This window comes from Gobius niger (assembly GCF_951799975.1).
Source record: "Gobius niger genome assembly, chromosome: 12".
In the NCBI taxonomy this organism is placed as follows: Eukaryota; Metazoa; Chordata; class Actinopteri; order Gobiiformes; family Gobiidae; genus Gobius; species Gobius niger.
The window spans coordinates 506,482-524,298 of NC_136863.1; the positions used below are offsets into that span (position 1 = coordinate 506,482).

Below are 17,817 nucleotides of genomic sequence, written 5' to 3' on the forward strand. Positions count from 1 at the left end.
ACTCCATTTTAAACCCGGGTTCAGCCGTGAAGAGACAATCACTTTTACTGCCAGGGTTAGGAACTGTTTCACACCCGTATGATGGCGGCCATTTTAGGGATAGGTTTGCCTGAGTCCTCCTAGGAACGCCCCCACCTCCTGGAGACGCCTCCGAGCTTTGGTCACCAGCCGAGTAACCAACCACTGCTCCTCAGCAGAACCCCCTCCCCACTGATGCCACAGACAGCGTGTGGAGGGGGCGTGTCTAAAGGCTCAGAGGTTCTTAAAGAGACAGAGGCCTATTTCAAGACATTCACTACAGCCATTTTGAGAGAGACATTTTATACAAGGCAGTTATTCTAATTGGCTTGTTGCACGGTGTGGCTATGCTAGCTCCTCGGACCTGAAGTTGTGAGCGCCAGTACTTCCTGTCTTTATTCTTTTCCTGGAATAATAATCACATTTTCTAAAGATTACGTTGTGGGCAGTGAGTTCCTGGTCGATGATCATTTACTGTGTGTTCAAACCTTGATGTAGCGAGCTCAGAGGAGACGCCTGTGATCATAAAGGACTGATAGTTTGTCTTGAAGCTAAAGGCTAGCATGCTATAAAAGAATTGAATAAACAGCACTATTTCAAATTGTATAATGCATGAAATGAATGTTAGCCTTTAGCTCCAAGACAAACTTACTGATCCTTATGAACAAAGACGTCTCCTCTACGGAAATATTCACACTCGTTCACCTGCGGTAAGTGATCGTCTACCAGGAACTCACTGTCCACCACAGAGTAGGAAATACGATGAATCGAACGAGTCTAAGCTAATCTTAATGGAAATGAATACGAACAGGAAGTGCTAGCACCCACAACCTCAGCTCAGAGGAACTAGCGTAGCCACATTGTGCAACCAGCCAATTTACTGCATTTACAGACCAACAGAAGGTTTGTCATCATTGTAGTGTGATATAGACTGGTGCTATGTGGCTGAAAAAAGCAGAATACCCCCCTTCAAAGCAGAATACCCCCTCTTTAAAGCAGAACACCCCCTTTAAAGCAGAATATCCCCCTTTAAAGCAGAACACCCCCCTTTAAGAACAGCAGTGTGAGTGTGTTCATCTGTGACCTGACCCAGACACCTCCGGGTCCTGCAGAGATGAATGCTCTGCAGGCCATGCTTGTCCCGGTCTGGAGACCAGTGGTTCCCAACGTTTTTGGTCTTTCGTACCCCTTGGGCCTTTCAGTGGTCAACCGTGTACCCCCTACCTTAAGGGTGTTGCAGTTTATTTAGAAAGTAATTATTTAAAAGTGGTGTTTTTAAAGAAAAAGGACAATGTTGCCGTCAAAATAAACCTACAATTCTCCCAAAGCAACTGAAAAATATAGTTTATGTTACATTTTCCCCATTTTTCAATCTGAAATAGTTCCGAGTACCCCCTGCTAGGTCCTCGAGTACCCCCAGGGGTCCCCGTACCCCTGGTTGGGAAACACTGCTGTAGACGACGACATCATCCAAAGCCCCATGTGTGGATTCTGCTTTGGTTCATTTCTCTGGGACCACCACACGTAGAAGCTCCGTGAGCTCCAGACAACTGGCACCTGCCCCCCCACACACTCACACCTGCCCCCCCCCCCCCCCCACACACACACCTGCCCCCCCACACTCACACCTGCCCCCCTCCCCCACACACCTGCTGCGCCCACAGACCCCGTTCTCGTCTGCGGCTGCTCTCGGTGTGGTCGACCTTTTCTCCGTCTCCCCTTGAAGCCCCCGCTGCTCGTGCGACGGTCGGACAGAAGAGCCTGATTAAAGTTCAGAGTCTGTCGTGGGGGGGGGGGGGGGGGGCGTCTGCTGTGGGGGGGCCCGTCTGCTGCAGGCGCCTCTGTGGGTCACGGAAACCTCTGCGGGGGCTGTGAAAGCATCGCGAGGTGTTCATGGGCACGTGCTGCAGGACGCAGCGTGATGCGTTCAGGGACAGCCACAGACCGGGGGTTTCTCTGCGCCCACAGACACACGGGGGGGTCACGGCACCGGAGCCTCCACTCTTAAAGGAACAGGCCGGTGTTTTTCCACACTGAGATATGTTCTTACCTGAGCTGTGACGAGTTCTTTAGGACCTGTCTGATCTTCAGTCACGTAAACACAGCGCAGACGGCGTTAGCATTTAGCCTCTCCCTCTCTCCTCTATAGCTCCAAAACAGGTCAAGATAGAAGCTACCAAGCTCTTCCACGTTTTCCCTATTTAAATATGGTTACGTGAAGTGTTCCACTACAAAGTATAATTACACACAATTAAACAATGTGGATTTTCTAAGCGGATAAAAGGGGGAACTATATTGTAAGGCGTAATAATACCAGGAGTGATTTGGCATCCGCACAGTAAAGTGAAGATTACTGCGCGGATTTCGCCGTCTGTGTTTACGTGACTGAAGATCAGACAGGTCCTAAAGAACTCGTCACAGCTCAGGTAAGAACATATCTCAGTATGGAAAAACGGTGTTCTGTTCCTTTAAAGGGACAGGACACGGTTTTACTGAGATCTGTTCTTACAGGAGCCTCCACTCTTAAAGGGACAGGACACGGTTTTGATATAATAATATAGTATATATATATAATATAATACATATATATAATCTGTGTGTGTTCAGTTCCTCGGGAGCAGCAGCTGCAGACAGAGGAATAATATAATAATATAATATAATAATATAATATAATAGATATATATAATGTGTGTGTTCAGTTCCTCGGGAGCAGCAGCTGCAGACAGAGGAATACGACCTGAACGTGGTTCGACTTTGTGTCCAAGTTTATTTACAAGACGAGAGCGGACAATTCAGCCGAGCGTTAGCTCCCATCGTCACCAACCCCATCTACGACAACCGTGAGTTACTACAGATACTACTACTACATATATTGCTACTACTACTACTGCAGATACTACTACTACTACTACTACTACTACTACTACTACTACTACTACTACTGCAGATACTACTACAGATACTACTACTACTACTGCTACTACTATCACTACTACAGATACTACTACAGATACTACTACAGATACTACTACTGACGGTAGGAGCAGTTATAACTGTTACACATGTATAACTGTTGTAAAGTGTGTGGATCTGCCGCCTGTTCCTCCAGAGACAGAAACAGGAAGTAGTTTTAAAAACTCTGACCAAGAAGCAGCAGCGTTTCCATGGAGAACTTCCTCTTCAGGTCATGTGACCTGTGTCCCAACGACAGCAGCAACCGCCAAACACTCAGGAGGTCAAACACTCAGGAGGTCAAACACTCAGGAGGTCAAACACTCAGGAGGTCAAACACACTCAGGAGGTCAAACACACTCAGGAGGTCAAACACACTCAGGAGGTCAAACACACTCAGGAGGTCAAACACACTCAGGAGGTCAAACACACTCAGGAGGTCAAACACTCAGGAGGTCAAACACTCAGGAGGTCAAACACTCAGGAGGTCAAACACTCAGGAGGTCAAACACACTCAGGAGGTCAAACACACTCAGGAGGTCAAACACTCAGGAGGTCAAACACTCAGGAGGTCAAACACACTCAGGAGGTCAAACACACTCAGGAGGCCAAACACTCAGGAGGTCAAACACTCAGGAGGTCAAACACTCAGGAGGTCAAACACTCAGGAGGTCAAACACTCAGGAGGTCAAACACTCAGGAGGTCAAACACTCAGGAGGTCAAACACACTCAGGAGGTCAAACACACTCAGGAGGTCAAACACTCAGGAGGTCAAACACTCAGGAGGTCAAACACACTCAGGAGGTCAAACACACTCAGGAGGCCAAACACTCAGGAGGTCAAACACTCAGGAGGTCAAACACACTCAGGAGGCCAAACACTCAGGAGGTCAAACACACTCAGGAGGCCAAACACTCAGGAGGTCAAACACACTCAGGAGGTCAAACACACTCAGGAGGTCAAACACACTCAGGAGGCCAAACACACTCAGGAGGCCAAACACTCAGGAGGTCAAACACTCAGGAGGTCAAACACACTCAGGAGGTCAAACACACTCAGGAGGCCAAACACTCAGGAGGTCAAACACTCAGGAGGTCAAACACACTCAGGAGGTCAAACACACTCAGGAGGTCAAACACACAGGAGGTCAAACACTCAGGAGGTCAAACACTCAGGAGGTCAAACACACTCAGGAGGTCAAACACTCAGGAGGTCAAACACACTCAGGAGGTCAAACACTCAGGAGGTCAAACACACTCAGGAGGTCAAACACTCAGGAGGTCAAACACACTCAGGAGGTCAAACACTCAGGAGGTCAAACACACTCAGGAGGTCAAACACTCAGGAGGTCAAACACACTCAGGAGGTCAAACACACTCAGGAGGTCAAACACACTCAGGAGGTCAAACACACTCAGGAGGTCAAACACTCAGGAGGTCAAACACTCAGGAGGCCAAACACACTCAGGAGGTCAAACACACTCAGGAGGCCAAACACTCAGGAGGCCAAACACTCAGGAGGTCAAACACACTCAGGAGGTCAAACACTCAGGAGGCCAAACACTCAGGAGGTCAAACACTCAGGAGGTCAAACACTCAGGAGGCCAAACACACTCAGGAGGTCAAACACACTCAGGAGGCCAAACACTCAGGAGGCCAAACACTCAGGAGGCCAAACACTCAGGAGGCCAAACACACTCAGGAGGTCAAACACTCAGGAGGTCAAACACACTCAGGAGGTCAAACACACTCAGGAGGTCAAACACTCAGGAGGTCAAACACACTCAGGAGGTCAAACACACTCAGGAGGTAAAACACACTCAGGAGGTAAAACACACTAAGGAGGTCAAACACTCAGGAGGTCAAACACACTCAGGAGGTCAAACACACTCAGGAGGTCAAACACTCAGGAGGTCAAACACACTCAGGAGGTCAAACACACTCAGGAGGTCAAACACTCAGGAGGTCAAACACTCAGGAGGTCAAACACACTCAGGAGGTCAAACACACTAAGGAGGTCAAACACACAGGAGGTCAAACACACTCAGGAGGTCAAACACTGAGGAGGTCAAACACTCAGGAGGTCAAACACTCAGGAGGTCAAACACACTCAGGAGGTCAAACACACTCAGGAGGTCAAACACACTCAGGAGGTCAAACACTCAGGAGGTCAAACACACTCAGGAGGTCAAACACACTCAGGAGGTCAAACACTCAGGAGGTCAAACACACTCAGGAGGTCAAACACACTCAGGAGGTCAAACACACTCAGGAGGTCAAACACTCAGGAGGTCAAACACACTCAGGAGGTCAAACACACTCAGGAGGTCAAACACTCAGGAGGTCAAACACACTCAGGAGGTCAAACACACTCAGGAGGTCAAACACTCAGGAGGTCAAACACACTCAGGAGGTCAAACACACTCAGGAGGTCAAACACTCAGGAGGTCAAACACACTCAGGAGGTCAAACACACTCAGGAGGTCAAACACACTCAGGAGGTCAAACACTCAGGAGGTCAAACACACTCAGGAGGTCAAACACTCAGGAGGTCAAACACACTCAGGAGGTCAAACACTCAGGAGGCCAAACACTCAGGAGGTCAAACACTCAGGAGGTCAAACACACTCAGGAGGTCAAACACACTCAGGAGGTCAAACACTCAGGAGGTCAAACACACTCAGGAGGTCAAACACACTCAGGAGGTCAAACACACTCAGGAGGTCAAACACTCAGGAGGTCAAACACACTCAGGAGGTCAAACACTCAGGAGGTCAAACACACTCAGGAGGTCAAACACTCAGGAGGCCAAACACTCAGGAGGTCAAACACTCAGGAGGTCAAACACACTCAGGAGGTCAAACACACTCAGGAGGTCAAACACACTCAGGAGGTCAAACACTCAGGAGGTCAAACACACTCAGGAGGTCAAACACACTCAGGAGGTCAAACACACTCAGGAGGTCAAACACACTCAGGAGGTCAAACACTCAGGAGGTCAAACACTCAGGAGGTCAAACACACACAGGAGGTCAAACACACTCAGGAGGTCAAACACTCAGGAGGTCAAACACACTCAGGAGGTCAAACACACTCAGGAGGTCAAACACACTCAGGAGGTCAAACACACTCAGGAGGTCAAACACTCAGGAGGTCAAACACTCAGGAGGTCAAACACACACAGGAGGTCAAACACTCAGGAGGTCAAACACTCAGGAGGTCAAACACACTCAGGAGGTCAAACACACTCAGGAGGTCAAACACTCAGGAGGTCAAACACACTCAGGAGGTCAAACACACTCAGGAGGTCAAACACACTCAGGAGGTCAAACACTCAGGAGGTCAAACACACTCAGGAGGTCAAACACACTCAGGAGGTCAAACACTCAGGAGGTCAAACACTCAGGAGGTCAAACACACACAGGAGGTCAAACACACTCAGGAGGTCAAACACTCAGGAGGTCAAACACACTCAGGAGGTCAAACACACTCAGGAGGTCAAACACACTCAGGAGGTCAAACACACTCAGGAGGTCAAACACTCAGGAGGTCAAACACTCAGGAGGTCAAACACACTCAGGAGGTCAAACACACAGGAGGTCAAACACTCAGGAGGTCAAACACACAGGAGGTCAAACACTCAGGAGGTCAAACACACTCAGGAGGTCAAACACACAGGAGGTCAAACATTCAGGAGGTCAAACACACACAGGAGGTCAAACACACTCAGGAGGTCAAACACACTCAGGAGGTCAAACACACTCAGGAGGTCAAACACTCAGGAGGTCAAACACACTCAGGAGGTCAAACACACTCAGGAGGTCAAACACTCAGGAGGTCAAACACTCAGGAGGTCAAACACTCAGGAGGTCAAACACACTCAGGAGGTCAAACACACTCAGGAGGTCAAACACACTCAGGAGGTCAAACACACTCAGGAGGTCAAACACACTCAGGAGGTCAAACACTCAGGAGGTCAAACACTCAGGAGGTCAAACACACTCAGGAGGTCAAACACTCAGGTGGTCAAACACACTCAAGAGGTCAAACACACTCAGGAGGTCAAACACTCAGGAGGTCAAACACTCAGGAGGTCAAACACTCAGGAGGTCAAACACACTCAGGAGGTCAAACACACTCAGGAGGTCAAACACACTCAGGAGGTCAAACACACTCAGGAGGTCAAACACACTCAGGAGGTCAAACACACTCAGGAGGTCAAACACTCAGGAGGTCAAACACTCAGGAAGTCAAACACTCAGGAGGTCAAACACTCAGGAGGTCAAACACACTCAGGAGGTCAAACACTCATCAGGTCAAACACACTCAGGAGGTCAAACACTCAGGAGGTCAAACACTCAGGAGGTCAAACACTCAGGAGGTCAAACACACTCAGGAGGTCAAACACTCATCAGGTCAAACACACTCAGGAGGTCAAACACTCAGGAGGTCAAACACTCAGGAGGTCAAACACTCAGGAGGTCAAACACACTCAGGAGGTCAAACACTCAGGAGGTCAAACACACTCAGGAGGTCAAACACTCAGGAGGTCAAACACTCAGGAGGTCAAACACACTCAGGAGGTCAAACACTCATCAGGTCAAACACACTCAGGAGGTCAAACACTCAGGAGGTCAAACACATCTGTACTTTAGTGTGAGCCTCAGGAGGTCACAGTGCTGGTATAGGAGGAGCAGGACCCCACTCCCCATGTTGCTGCTGACGTATGAAAGATCTAAATAGTCCCCGCCCCTTTTCTCCTATATGTTAACCTGGGGCTGGAGTCCAGATTAAATCAGTCACTACACGAAAACAAAGCCGTTTTCAGGCCGAGCAGAGAAACGCTGTCGACATGTCGCTGTAAATGAACATTTTACACAAATCAATCGACTAAACATCAGATTTGAGCTGAGAATATTTTCCCTCGTTCTCCGTTAAACGAACGGGCTTCTCGCTCGACCGGAAGTGTCTGGAAAACGAGGCGCCGAGACAACGCAAAAAGTGGCAAAAGTGGGCGGGGCGGAATAAGGTGAATATAAATGTTCTGTGGTTTCCCAGGTTCCCCGAACACGGCGGAGCTGCGGATCTGCAGAGTGAACAGGAACAGTGGAGGGGTCAAAGGTCAAGACGAGATCTTCCTGCTCTGCGACAAGGTTCAGAAAGGTACGAGTGTGTGACTGCCCCCTGCTGGCCTCTTTTTAAAACACACGTGTGACTGCCCACTGCTGGCCTCTCGCCCTGTAACACATTTAAAACACACGTGTGACTGCCCCCTGCTGGCCTCTCGCCCTGTAACACATTTAAAACACACGTGTGACTGCCCCCTGCTGGCCTCTCGCCCTGTAACACATTTAAAACACACGTGTGACTGCCCCCTGCTGGCCTCTCGCCCTGTAACACATTTAAAACACACGTGTGACTGCCCCCTGCTGGCCTCTCGCCCTGTAACACATTTAAAACACACGTGTGACTGCCCCCTGCTGGCCTCTCGCCCTGTAACACATTTAAAACACACGTGTGACTGCCCCCTGCTGGCCTCTCGCCCTGTAACACATTTAAAACACACGTGTGACTGCCCCCTGCTGGCCTCTCGCCCTGTAACACATTTAAAACACACGTGTGACTGCCCCCTGCTGGCCTCTCGCCCTGTAACACATTTAAAACACACGTGTGACTGCCCCCTGCTGGCCTCTCGCCCTGTCACACATTTAAAACACACGTGTGACTGCCCCCTGCTGGCCTCTCGCCCTGTAACACATTTAAAACACACGTGTGACTGCCCCCTGCTGGCCTCTCGCCCTGTAACACATTTAAAACACACGTGTGACTGCCCCCTGCTGGCCTCTCGCCCTGTAACACATTTAAAACACACGTGTGACTGCCCCCTGCTGGCCTCTCGCCCTGTCACACATTTAAAACACACGTGTGACTGCCCCCTGCTGGCCTCTCGCCCTGTAACACATTTAAAACACACGTGTGACTGCCCCCTGCTGGCCTCTCGCCCTGTAACACATTTAAAACACACGTGTGACTGCCCCCTGCTGGCCTCTCGCCCTTTCACACATTTAAAACACACGTGTGACTGCCCCCTGCTGGCCTCTCGCCCTGTAACACATTTAAAACACACGTGTGACTGCCCCCTGCTGGCCTCTCGCCCTGTAACACATTTAAAACACACGTGTGACTGCCCCCTGCTGGCCTCTCGCCCTGTAACACATTTAAAACACACTTGTGACTGCCCCCTGCTGGCCTCTCGCCCTGTAACACATTTAAAACACACGTGTGACTGCCCCCTGCTGGCCTCTCGCCCTGTAACACATTTAAAACACACGTGTGACTGCCCCCTGCTGGCCTCTCGCCCTGTAACACATTTAAAACACACGTGTGACCGCCCCCTGCTGGCCTCTCGCCCTGTAACACATTTAAAACACACGTGTGACTGCCCCCTGCTGGCCTCTCGCCCTGTAACACATTTAAAACACATGTGTGACTGCCCCCTGCTGGCCTCTTGCCCTGTAACACATTTAAAACACACGTGTGACCGCCCCCTGCTGGCCTCTCGTCCTGTAACACATTTAAAACACACGTGTGACTGCCCCCTGCTGGCCTCTCGCCCTGTAACACATTTAAAACACACGTGTGACTGCCCCCTGCTGGCCTCTCGCCCTGTAACACATTTAAAACACACGTGTGACTGCCCCCTGCTGGTCTCTCGCCCTGTAACACATCCCGTATACTTTTATCACCTGTCCTGGGACGACAGATGAAAAATAGCCTCGTGGCTAATTCTGACATATTTACAGAAATGTTCATTAACATGCACTGACCCTGAAAGAAATAGAATAAATAATAATAATAATAAAAAAATGTTTTAATGCAACACTGCTGCCCCCTACAGGAAGTTTCAGGCTTTACACTATTGTTTGATTGTCAGTGCAGGTTTAAAGGCTAACGGAGAGTTGACTTTTTCACTTTGTGATGCGGCCATTACCTGGTTTTAGGTTTTTCAATTTATTTATAATAATCCACCCTATCTCCTCCCTCTCTCTCCTCTCCTCCCCCTCCTCCCCCTCCTCTCTCCCTCCCCCTCCTCTCCCTCCTCCCTCTCCTCCCTCTCTTCCCTCCCTCTCCTCCCCCTCCTCTCCTCCTCCCCCTCCTCTCTCCCTCCATCTCTCCTCTCCTCCCTCCTCTCCTCCCTCCCCTCGCTCCTCTCTCTCTCACCTCCTCCCTCTCCTCTCCTCTCCTCTCCTCCCTCCCCTTCCTCCCTCCCTCCCTCTCCTCCCTCTCCTCCCCCCCCCTCCCTCTCAGATGACATCGAGGTGCGCTTCTTCTCCCCGGACGGGTGGGAGGCCAAAGGCTCGTTTTCGCAGGCGGACGTCCACAGACAGGTGGCGATAGTGTTCAAAACGCCGGCGTTTTATAACCCGTCCATCACGGAGTCGGTGACGGTGCAGATGCAGCTGCGGCGGCCGTCGGACCAGGAGGTCAGCGAGGCCATCGACTTCAGATACCTGCCCGACGACAAAGGTGAGGCTCATCCTGGACCTTCTGAACCTAAACGTGCTCCTCTCCTCAGATCCATAAGAACTAACTCCTCCTGTAACTCCTCCTGAACCTAAACGTGCTCCTCTCCTCAGATCCATAAGAACTAACTCCTCCTGTAACTCCTCCTGAACCTAAACCTGTTCCTCTCCTCAGATCCATAAGAACTAACTCCTCCTGTGACTCCTCCTGAACCTAAACCTGTTCCTCTCCTCAGATCCATAAGAACTAACTCCTCCTGTAACTCCTCCTGAACCTAAACGTGCTCCTCTCCTCAGATCCATAAGAACTAACTCCTCCTGTAACTCCTCCTGAACCTAAACCTGTTCCTCTCCTCAGACCCGTACGGCTACAACGAGAAGAAGCGCAAGCGGCACGACCTGATGAAGTTTGCTCTTCAGCCACAAGGTGAGTCCGTTTAAGGGTCGAAAAACTGATGACATGCATAAAGATGTGTTTAAACAAGTTATACAACATTTAAAGGAGGGTATTCTGCAAAATGGACTTTTCCAAGCTTTCCATCATGTTATTCTGTCCCTCCCTCATTAAAAACATGGCTGAAGTGTTGCCTTGGCACATTCACGTATTTCTGAGTAATCTGTAAAAACTCTGATGGCGGCCATTTTAGGGATAGGTTTGCCTGAGTCCTCCTAGGAACGCCCCCACCTCCTGGAGACGCCTCCGAGCTTTGGTCACCAGCCGAGTAACCAACCACTGCTCCTCAGCAGAACCCCCTCCCCACTGATGCCACAGACAGCGTGTGGAGGGGGCGTGTCTAAAGGCTCAGAGGTTCTTAAAGAGACAGAGGCCTATTTCAAGACATTCACTACAGCCATTTTGAGAGAGACGTTTTATACAAGGCAGTTATTCTAATTTACTGCATTTACAGACCAACAGGAGGTTTGTCATCATTGTAGTGTGATATAGACTGGTGCTATGGGGCTGAAAAAAGCACAATACCCCCCTCTTTAACCTCTTAACTCCCGCCTGAACCGAGAGGATCTTTTTCCTCACGTCATCAGATTTCATCCCTTTTTGTTGGGTATTCAAGTCATTTTTTTTTTAACTTTATTGTAATTTTTTTGGTCATTTTTTGTCACATTTTTGTCACATGTTTGTCACTTTTTGTCAATTTTTTGTCATTTTTTTTCAATTTTTTGTCATTTTTTCGTAAATTTTTTGTCACATTTTTGTCAATTTTTTGTCAATTTTTTGTCATTTTTTTGTCAATTTTTTGTCATTTTTTCGTAAATTTTTTGTCAAATTTTTGTCATTTTTTTGTCATTTTGAAAGAGCAATTTTATACAAGGCAGTTATTCTAATTTACTGCATTTACAGACCAGCAGAAGGTTTGTCATCATTGTAGTGTGATATAGACTGGTGCTATGGGACTGAAGAAAGCAGAACACCCCCTCTTTAAAAGTATTTAAATGTATTTTTTAATGTATTTGCAGCTTCTCTGGATAAAAAAGTTTTTTCTAAAATTTAAAATCTTAGTCTTTCTCCACTGAACATTTCATCTGTAACTGTCTGATGCTGAATCAGAGGGCAGAGCTCGTGTCAACACAAAACAGTTGTCGCTTCAGTGCCGGATGTTTTTAAACCAATATCTGATATTTTTCAGATGGTAATTTGACATTTGTTGCAGTTGCACCACCTGACATTAGAAACTAGTTTCAAATTAATTTGTCTTTTATGTGGATTCTTGCATTAGCTTTAGCATTTGTTAGCATGGGTAAACATTTACCTTTAAAACTAATTAAAAACCTTTAATATTTACATTGGTTGTACCACCTGACACCGAAAGTGTGACATTTTACCTTAGAGTCGGAAAAAAGCTTTTTTTTTCTCAATTCTTGATAGACATTTTCAAACCTTTTCACTTGTTCTTCTGGCTGATGTCATTTCCTCTTTTACAACTGTTCATTTCAAAATAAAAGCCCTGTTTTGTCGGACAAACGTTTTTTAGTTTTCTCAAAAGCTTTAAAACTATTAATATTCACTTATTTTAAAGATTTAATATACAATTATACGTACATGATGTTTTATTTTTAATTTGTTACCCTGAAAATACCATTTACAGAAGCTTTATTAGTCTAATCATTTGCTCGGACGGTTTGAGGTGTGAAAACAACAAAATATTTATTCTTGAAATGTGGTGAAAATGCGTTTAAGGTTTTATAGAATAAAGTGATACATGTAATGAAAAGATCTCATTATTTTTAGAAGAAACACAATAACCTGCACGTCATGTCATTGACCCGAACGCCACAGGATGAAAGTGTGAATCCTGAGTCTGTGTCGTTTCAGTGAATCCTCTGGGTTTGAGACCAATGGCATCGACATCCAAGAACTTCCGCAAAGGTAAGAACGGATTTTAACGATCGAGAACCATCGGGAATCTGTTAAAATGTGCTGCTAAACAGATCGATTATAAATAAAGCAGGAACATCCTCCTCTTCTAATAGTTGTTCTGATAGTTATTCTGATTAATCGTTAATCTGTGGTAGTTGTATATTTAAAAAACATTTATTCATATTTTAGGATTCATGATTTTAATGTTTGTGTGTGTTCTGCTCTTCCTCTTTCGGGATTAATGGTTATATCTAATCTAATATTTATGATTTGTGTTTAACAAATCATTTATGATATTTATTTATCAATAAATATCATAAATGAAGAACATTAATTTTGAATATCAATATCATTAAATTTCATTAAATAATATAATGGAAAATCCTTAAATGTCATTAAATAATATTCAATATCAATACATACCATTAACATTTTTAAACATAACATCATTAAATATCATTAATATCATAAATATCATTCATATTAATAATATTCAATAACATTAAAATTGAATATTAGAAAATAAAATTCAATATCAACATCATTACACATCACTACATAATATTAATGTAATTGATTATCAATAAATATAGAATAACAGATGTAATTGAATATCATTAATTATTAAATATCAGTGAATATCATCAAATATCAATGTCATTACATATCATTGCATAATATTAATGTAATAGAATATCATTAAATATCACTAAATATTCTATATCAATACATATCAACATATATAAATATAATTAATATCATTAAATATCATAAATATCAATAAACATTCATTTAATGACATATTGAATGTAATTAAATATAATTCATATTAGTAATATTCATTAAATAACATTAATATAATGGAATATTATTAAATAACATTCAATATCAATAAATATAATTGAATATCATTGAATATCATTAAATATCCTTAATATCATTAAATATCAATAAATATAATTTAATATCATTGAATATCATTAAATATCATTAATATCATTAAATATCAATACATATAATTTAATATATCAAAACAAAGAAAATGTGACTTAGGCACTCGTTTCAAAGTGGAGAGTTTATTACGCCAAAGGTTTTTTGAGTTGAAACACGCTGGAACCTCGAAGAGCACTGATCCTCAATTACTAGCATAGAACCTTTTGTCCTATAATTTAATACAATTGAATATCATTAGTATCATTGAATATCATTTATATCAATACATTTCATTACATAATATTAATATAATTAAATATCAATAAATATTGAATAAAGTATATATAATTGAAAATCATTAATTATTAAATATCAGTGAATATCAAAAATCAGCATCATTACACATCTTTACATGATGTTAATATAATTGAATATCGATAAATATCATTAATTAAATAAAATAACATTTAATATCAGTACAAATAATTAATATAATTTAATATCTGTGAATATAATTTATTTAATGTAATGTATAATGTAATTTAAGAGCATTTATTGGCATTAAATGTCAGGAATATCATAATGATCTGTGCTCTGTGTTTCAGACATGTTCATGCAGCGGCTGCAGCAGCAGCCCCCTCAGCCACCTCAGCTCTTCTCCCCCTCCTTCCCACTGCCGTCCCCCTGGTCAGGCTCCTCCTCCAACATCCCCATGGACTCAGTCACCGTCAGCCCCACGCCACGCCAGGCGAGCCCCGCCCTCCACCAGGCCAGAGGAAGTCCCGCCCTCCAGCAGACCAGAGGAAACCCCGCCCTCCAGCAGACCAGAGGAAGCCCCGCCCTCCAGCAGACCAGAGGGAACCTCCCACAGCTGTCTGCGCAGGATCTGCAAATCCTGGAGCAGAACCAGGCGCAGACGCAGCCGCTGTACCACCTCCTGGCACAACCCCGCGAGGTGATGATGCCCAACCACAGCCTCCAGCGCCACGTGATGACCCCGGACAGCGGCGTCCCGCGCCAACGCGACGTCCTTCTGCCCGACAACAGCGGCCAAAGCCAGGCCCAGAGCCAGCCGCGCCAGATGCCCTGGCCAGACTTTGGCACCAGCTTTAACGGTGCGGTGCCAGGCGGGGGGGGCGGGGCTGTGCCAGGTGGAGGGGGCGGGGCAGTGCCAGGTGGAGGGGGCGGGGCGGGTGACGGCGGCTTTAACTTCTTAGAGCAGTTGGAAAGCGATAACTTACTGCAGAACCTGGGCTTCACCTTGAAGCAGGAGCCGATGGCGTTAGGGGTGATGTCCTCGCCCGGGCACGGGGGGGGCACAGTGGGCATGATGTCCTCGCCCGGGCACGGGGGGGGCACAGTGGGCATGATGTCTTCGCCCGGGCAGGGGGGTGGCACAGTGGGCATGATGTCCTCGCCCGGGCACGGGGGGGGCACAGTGGGGATGATGTCCTCGCCCGGGCAGGGGGGGGGCACAGTGGGCATGATGTCTTCGCCCGGGCAGGGGGGTGGCACAGTGGGCATGATGTCCTCGCCCGGGCACGGGGGGGGCACCTACACTAACCTGCTGCCAGCACCGCGTAACGGGGCGATGGGACTGGACGGGGGGCAGTTCCCGGAGGGGGGGCAGTACCCGGACGTGGGGCAGTTCCCGGACGGGGGGCAGTACCCGAACAGTGGTGCACAGACGGGATCTCAGCACTATGCCAACCTGGAGGAGTGGCTGAAGAACAGCTAAAGAAAAACATGTACACCGGGGTCAGAGCCGTCTGAACTCACTCTGGATTTAACTGGGCAGATCCTGTTTGTTTAGAGCGCCCTCTGCTGGCAGCAGGGTTATTACACCTGCAAAACCAATACACAAGTCTCCACTTAAGCCAACGACAGGCTGACGAACCCACGGAGCTGCTCAGGGCGGCCTTTATGGACTTTACAAACAGAGGCGACAAAGTGAAAACTCCCCTTTAAGGCACTGCTGGGTCAGAATCCTCTGCAGATTAAAAAACAACAAAAGATAGAAATAAGTTTTACTGAAGTCCGTGACGTGTTAATGATGTTTATTAGAGACTCTACTATGGGCCGTAAGCACAGACCGAGTGAGTCCTGTTTGTTCCTCTGGAGATTGGCCGAGTCTGGCTCTATTATAATAGTATATATTATAATATATATAAATATATATAATATAATTATAGACTGATGTTCCAAACGTTGCATTACAGATCAAGACTTCTCTGTGTTTAACTAAAGTTGAGCTGCAGAAAAGTAGCCCTGAGTTTGCATTAGTGAATAAGTGAGCGCTCTCTCGTCTCTTTGAGACCTGAGGCCAGAATGTACTCGAGTAAAAGACGTGGTCGAGACTCTGTTTCCGTTTTTAAACGTCTGTCATGAGGCCTGAGTTTGCATTACTGTTCTGTTTTATGTGACAAAAGCAGGAGAATATGGGTGAGTTGAGTTGCTGGTTCTGTCAAAAACCGTCTATGATTCTGAAGTTTCTGTTTCACTGGAGGAAGTTTGGATTGAGTGAATGTATCTGCTGTTTTGTCCAGTAGGGGGCGCTGGGTGTTGTATATAATAATGTGTACAAAATGTCTCTGTATGAACAGTTTCTGAAATGGGAGGTACTGACTCCGCGGATCACAGCAGTGACATCAGATCATCCAAACATCTGCACGATTATTTAAGGATCTGTTTTATTTTCTGGTTCAACTGTAAATAAAACCCAATGATTGTTCTGTGAGTTGTGATTATTGTTCTGTGAGTTGTGATTATTGTCCTGTGAGTTGTGATTATTGCAGTGGATCTTCAGCGGCTCGGGAGGAGCTTCAGGTTTCTCCCACAGACTCTGCGTTTGCCTAACAAGGCCCTGTATGCTTTTGCACTTCAATGTCTCTTACTGACGAAGCTGCACTTGGACGTGAAAGAGAAGGAAAGCGACAGCTGCTTTTACACATTTTCTGCTGAATCATTTTCTGTCTGGGCAGATTGGCCTGATGAAGGTTTGGGCTGTCCGGGGATCGGGATCAGTGCCCGACCTGGACCTAATGGTGTGCACACGCAGCCGCTATCGCCAAAAATGTCTTCGCCTTTAAAGTGGCTTGTAAGTGTCTTGTAAGTGACTTGTAAGTGGCTTGTAAGTGGCTTGTAAGTGGCTTGTAAGTGGCCCGCCCATCCTCCGTGAAAATAGCCAGAGTTCTTTGCCTGGGAGTATGTTGGACATGAATTTACTCTAATTACAAAAATGATTCAATATATTATTATTTTATCCTGTGTTTTGCAAATACACATCTGCGGTCTTTCATAAGATTAATGCAAAATCGGCGGTCATGTTCTCTCAGCCTGTGTGGCATCATTGGCAGACTGCTGGGTTCCCATCCGTAAGGCTGCTGGATCGATCCCAACCTTGACTTTTTTTTTCCTTCTTTCTTTTCACTCTGCACTTACTGGGAAGAACATGAATCACTGCCTATGGTTCCACCCTCAATAAAAACAACGCCTCTCCTCCAGTGGGGTGTTGGGACCTAATTTCGGCCCGTCAATTTAGAGAATCCTCGCCCTCGTCAGGGCTATGTTTGTGTGGATTTATAGCTCAGTGATCGCGTGGTCGTCTGAGGTGAAGGAGGGAGCTAGTCCACACACAGCCTCCACACTTTTTTAATGCTTTCTCCTTTTACATGGGCCGCTGCACACTTGTCAAAGTTTAAAACACATGAGCGCGGGGTGTTTCATAAGTTATGTTTTCAGGTCGGCTGGTATTTGCTGTCCCTGTGTAGTGTCATAGCTAGAGTGTTAGTTTCCCAACCGTGAGATTGCTGGATTAATTCTGACCTTGACTTTTTTTGGACTCTTCACCAAATGGATATAACATGAATCAACGCCTATGTTCCCACTCGCTTAAAAAACGTGGAAAGAACACTTCCAGAATATAACAACTAAAGACAAAGAAATTGTGGGATCGTAGGGAAACAACTGAGGCAACACTGGGGACAATGTTGAAAACAGTTGAAAACATGTATGGGG

At 46.3% G+C, this 17,817-nt stretch overlaps 1 protein-coding gene across 1 annotated transcript in view; it reads left to right on the forward strand.

Moving 5' to 3' along the window:
* The window catches only part of LOC306971960 (uncharacterized protein), a gene marked incomplete at its 3' end in the record, with an annotated part of 64,683 nt that extends 49,145 nt beyond the window's left edge, over positions 1 to 15,538 (forward strand). The window contains exons 22-27 of the mRNA XM_079568403.1: positions 2,718 to 2,858; positions 8,029 to 8,133; positions 10,279 to 10,497; positions 10,852 to 10,920; positions 12,823 to 12,876; positions 14,406 to 15,538. Of these exons, the coding sequence (XP_079424529.1) occupies positions 2,718 to 2,858; positions 8,029 to 8,133; positions 10,279 to 10,497; positions 10,852 to 10,920; positions 12,823 to 12,876; positions 14,406 to 15,538 (1,721 nt within the window). The remainder of the gene's footprint in view (positions 1 to 2,717; positions 2,859 to 8,028; positions 8,134 to 10,278; positions 10,498 to 10,851; positions 10,921 to 12,822; positions 12,877 to 14,405) is intronic.
* Between the last annotated feature and the right edge of the window lie 2,279 nt (positions 15,539 to 17,817).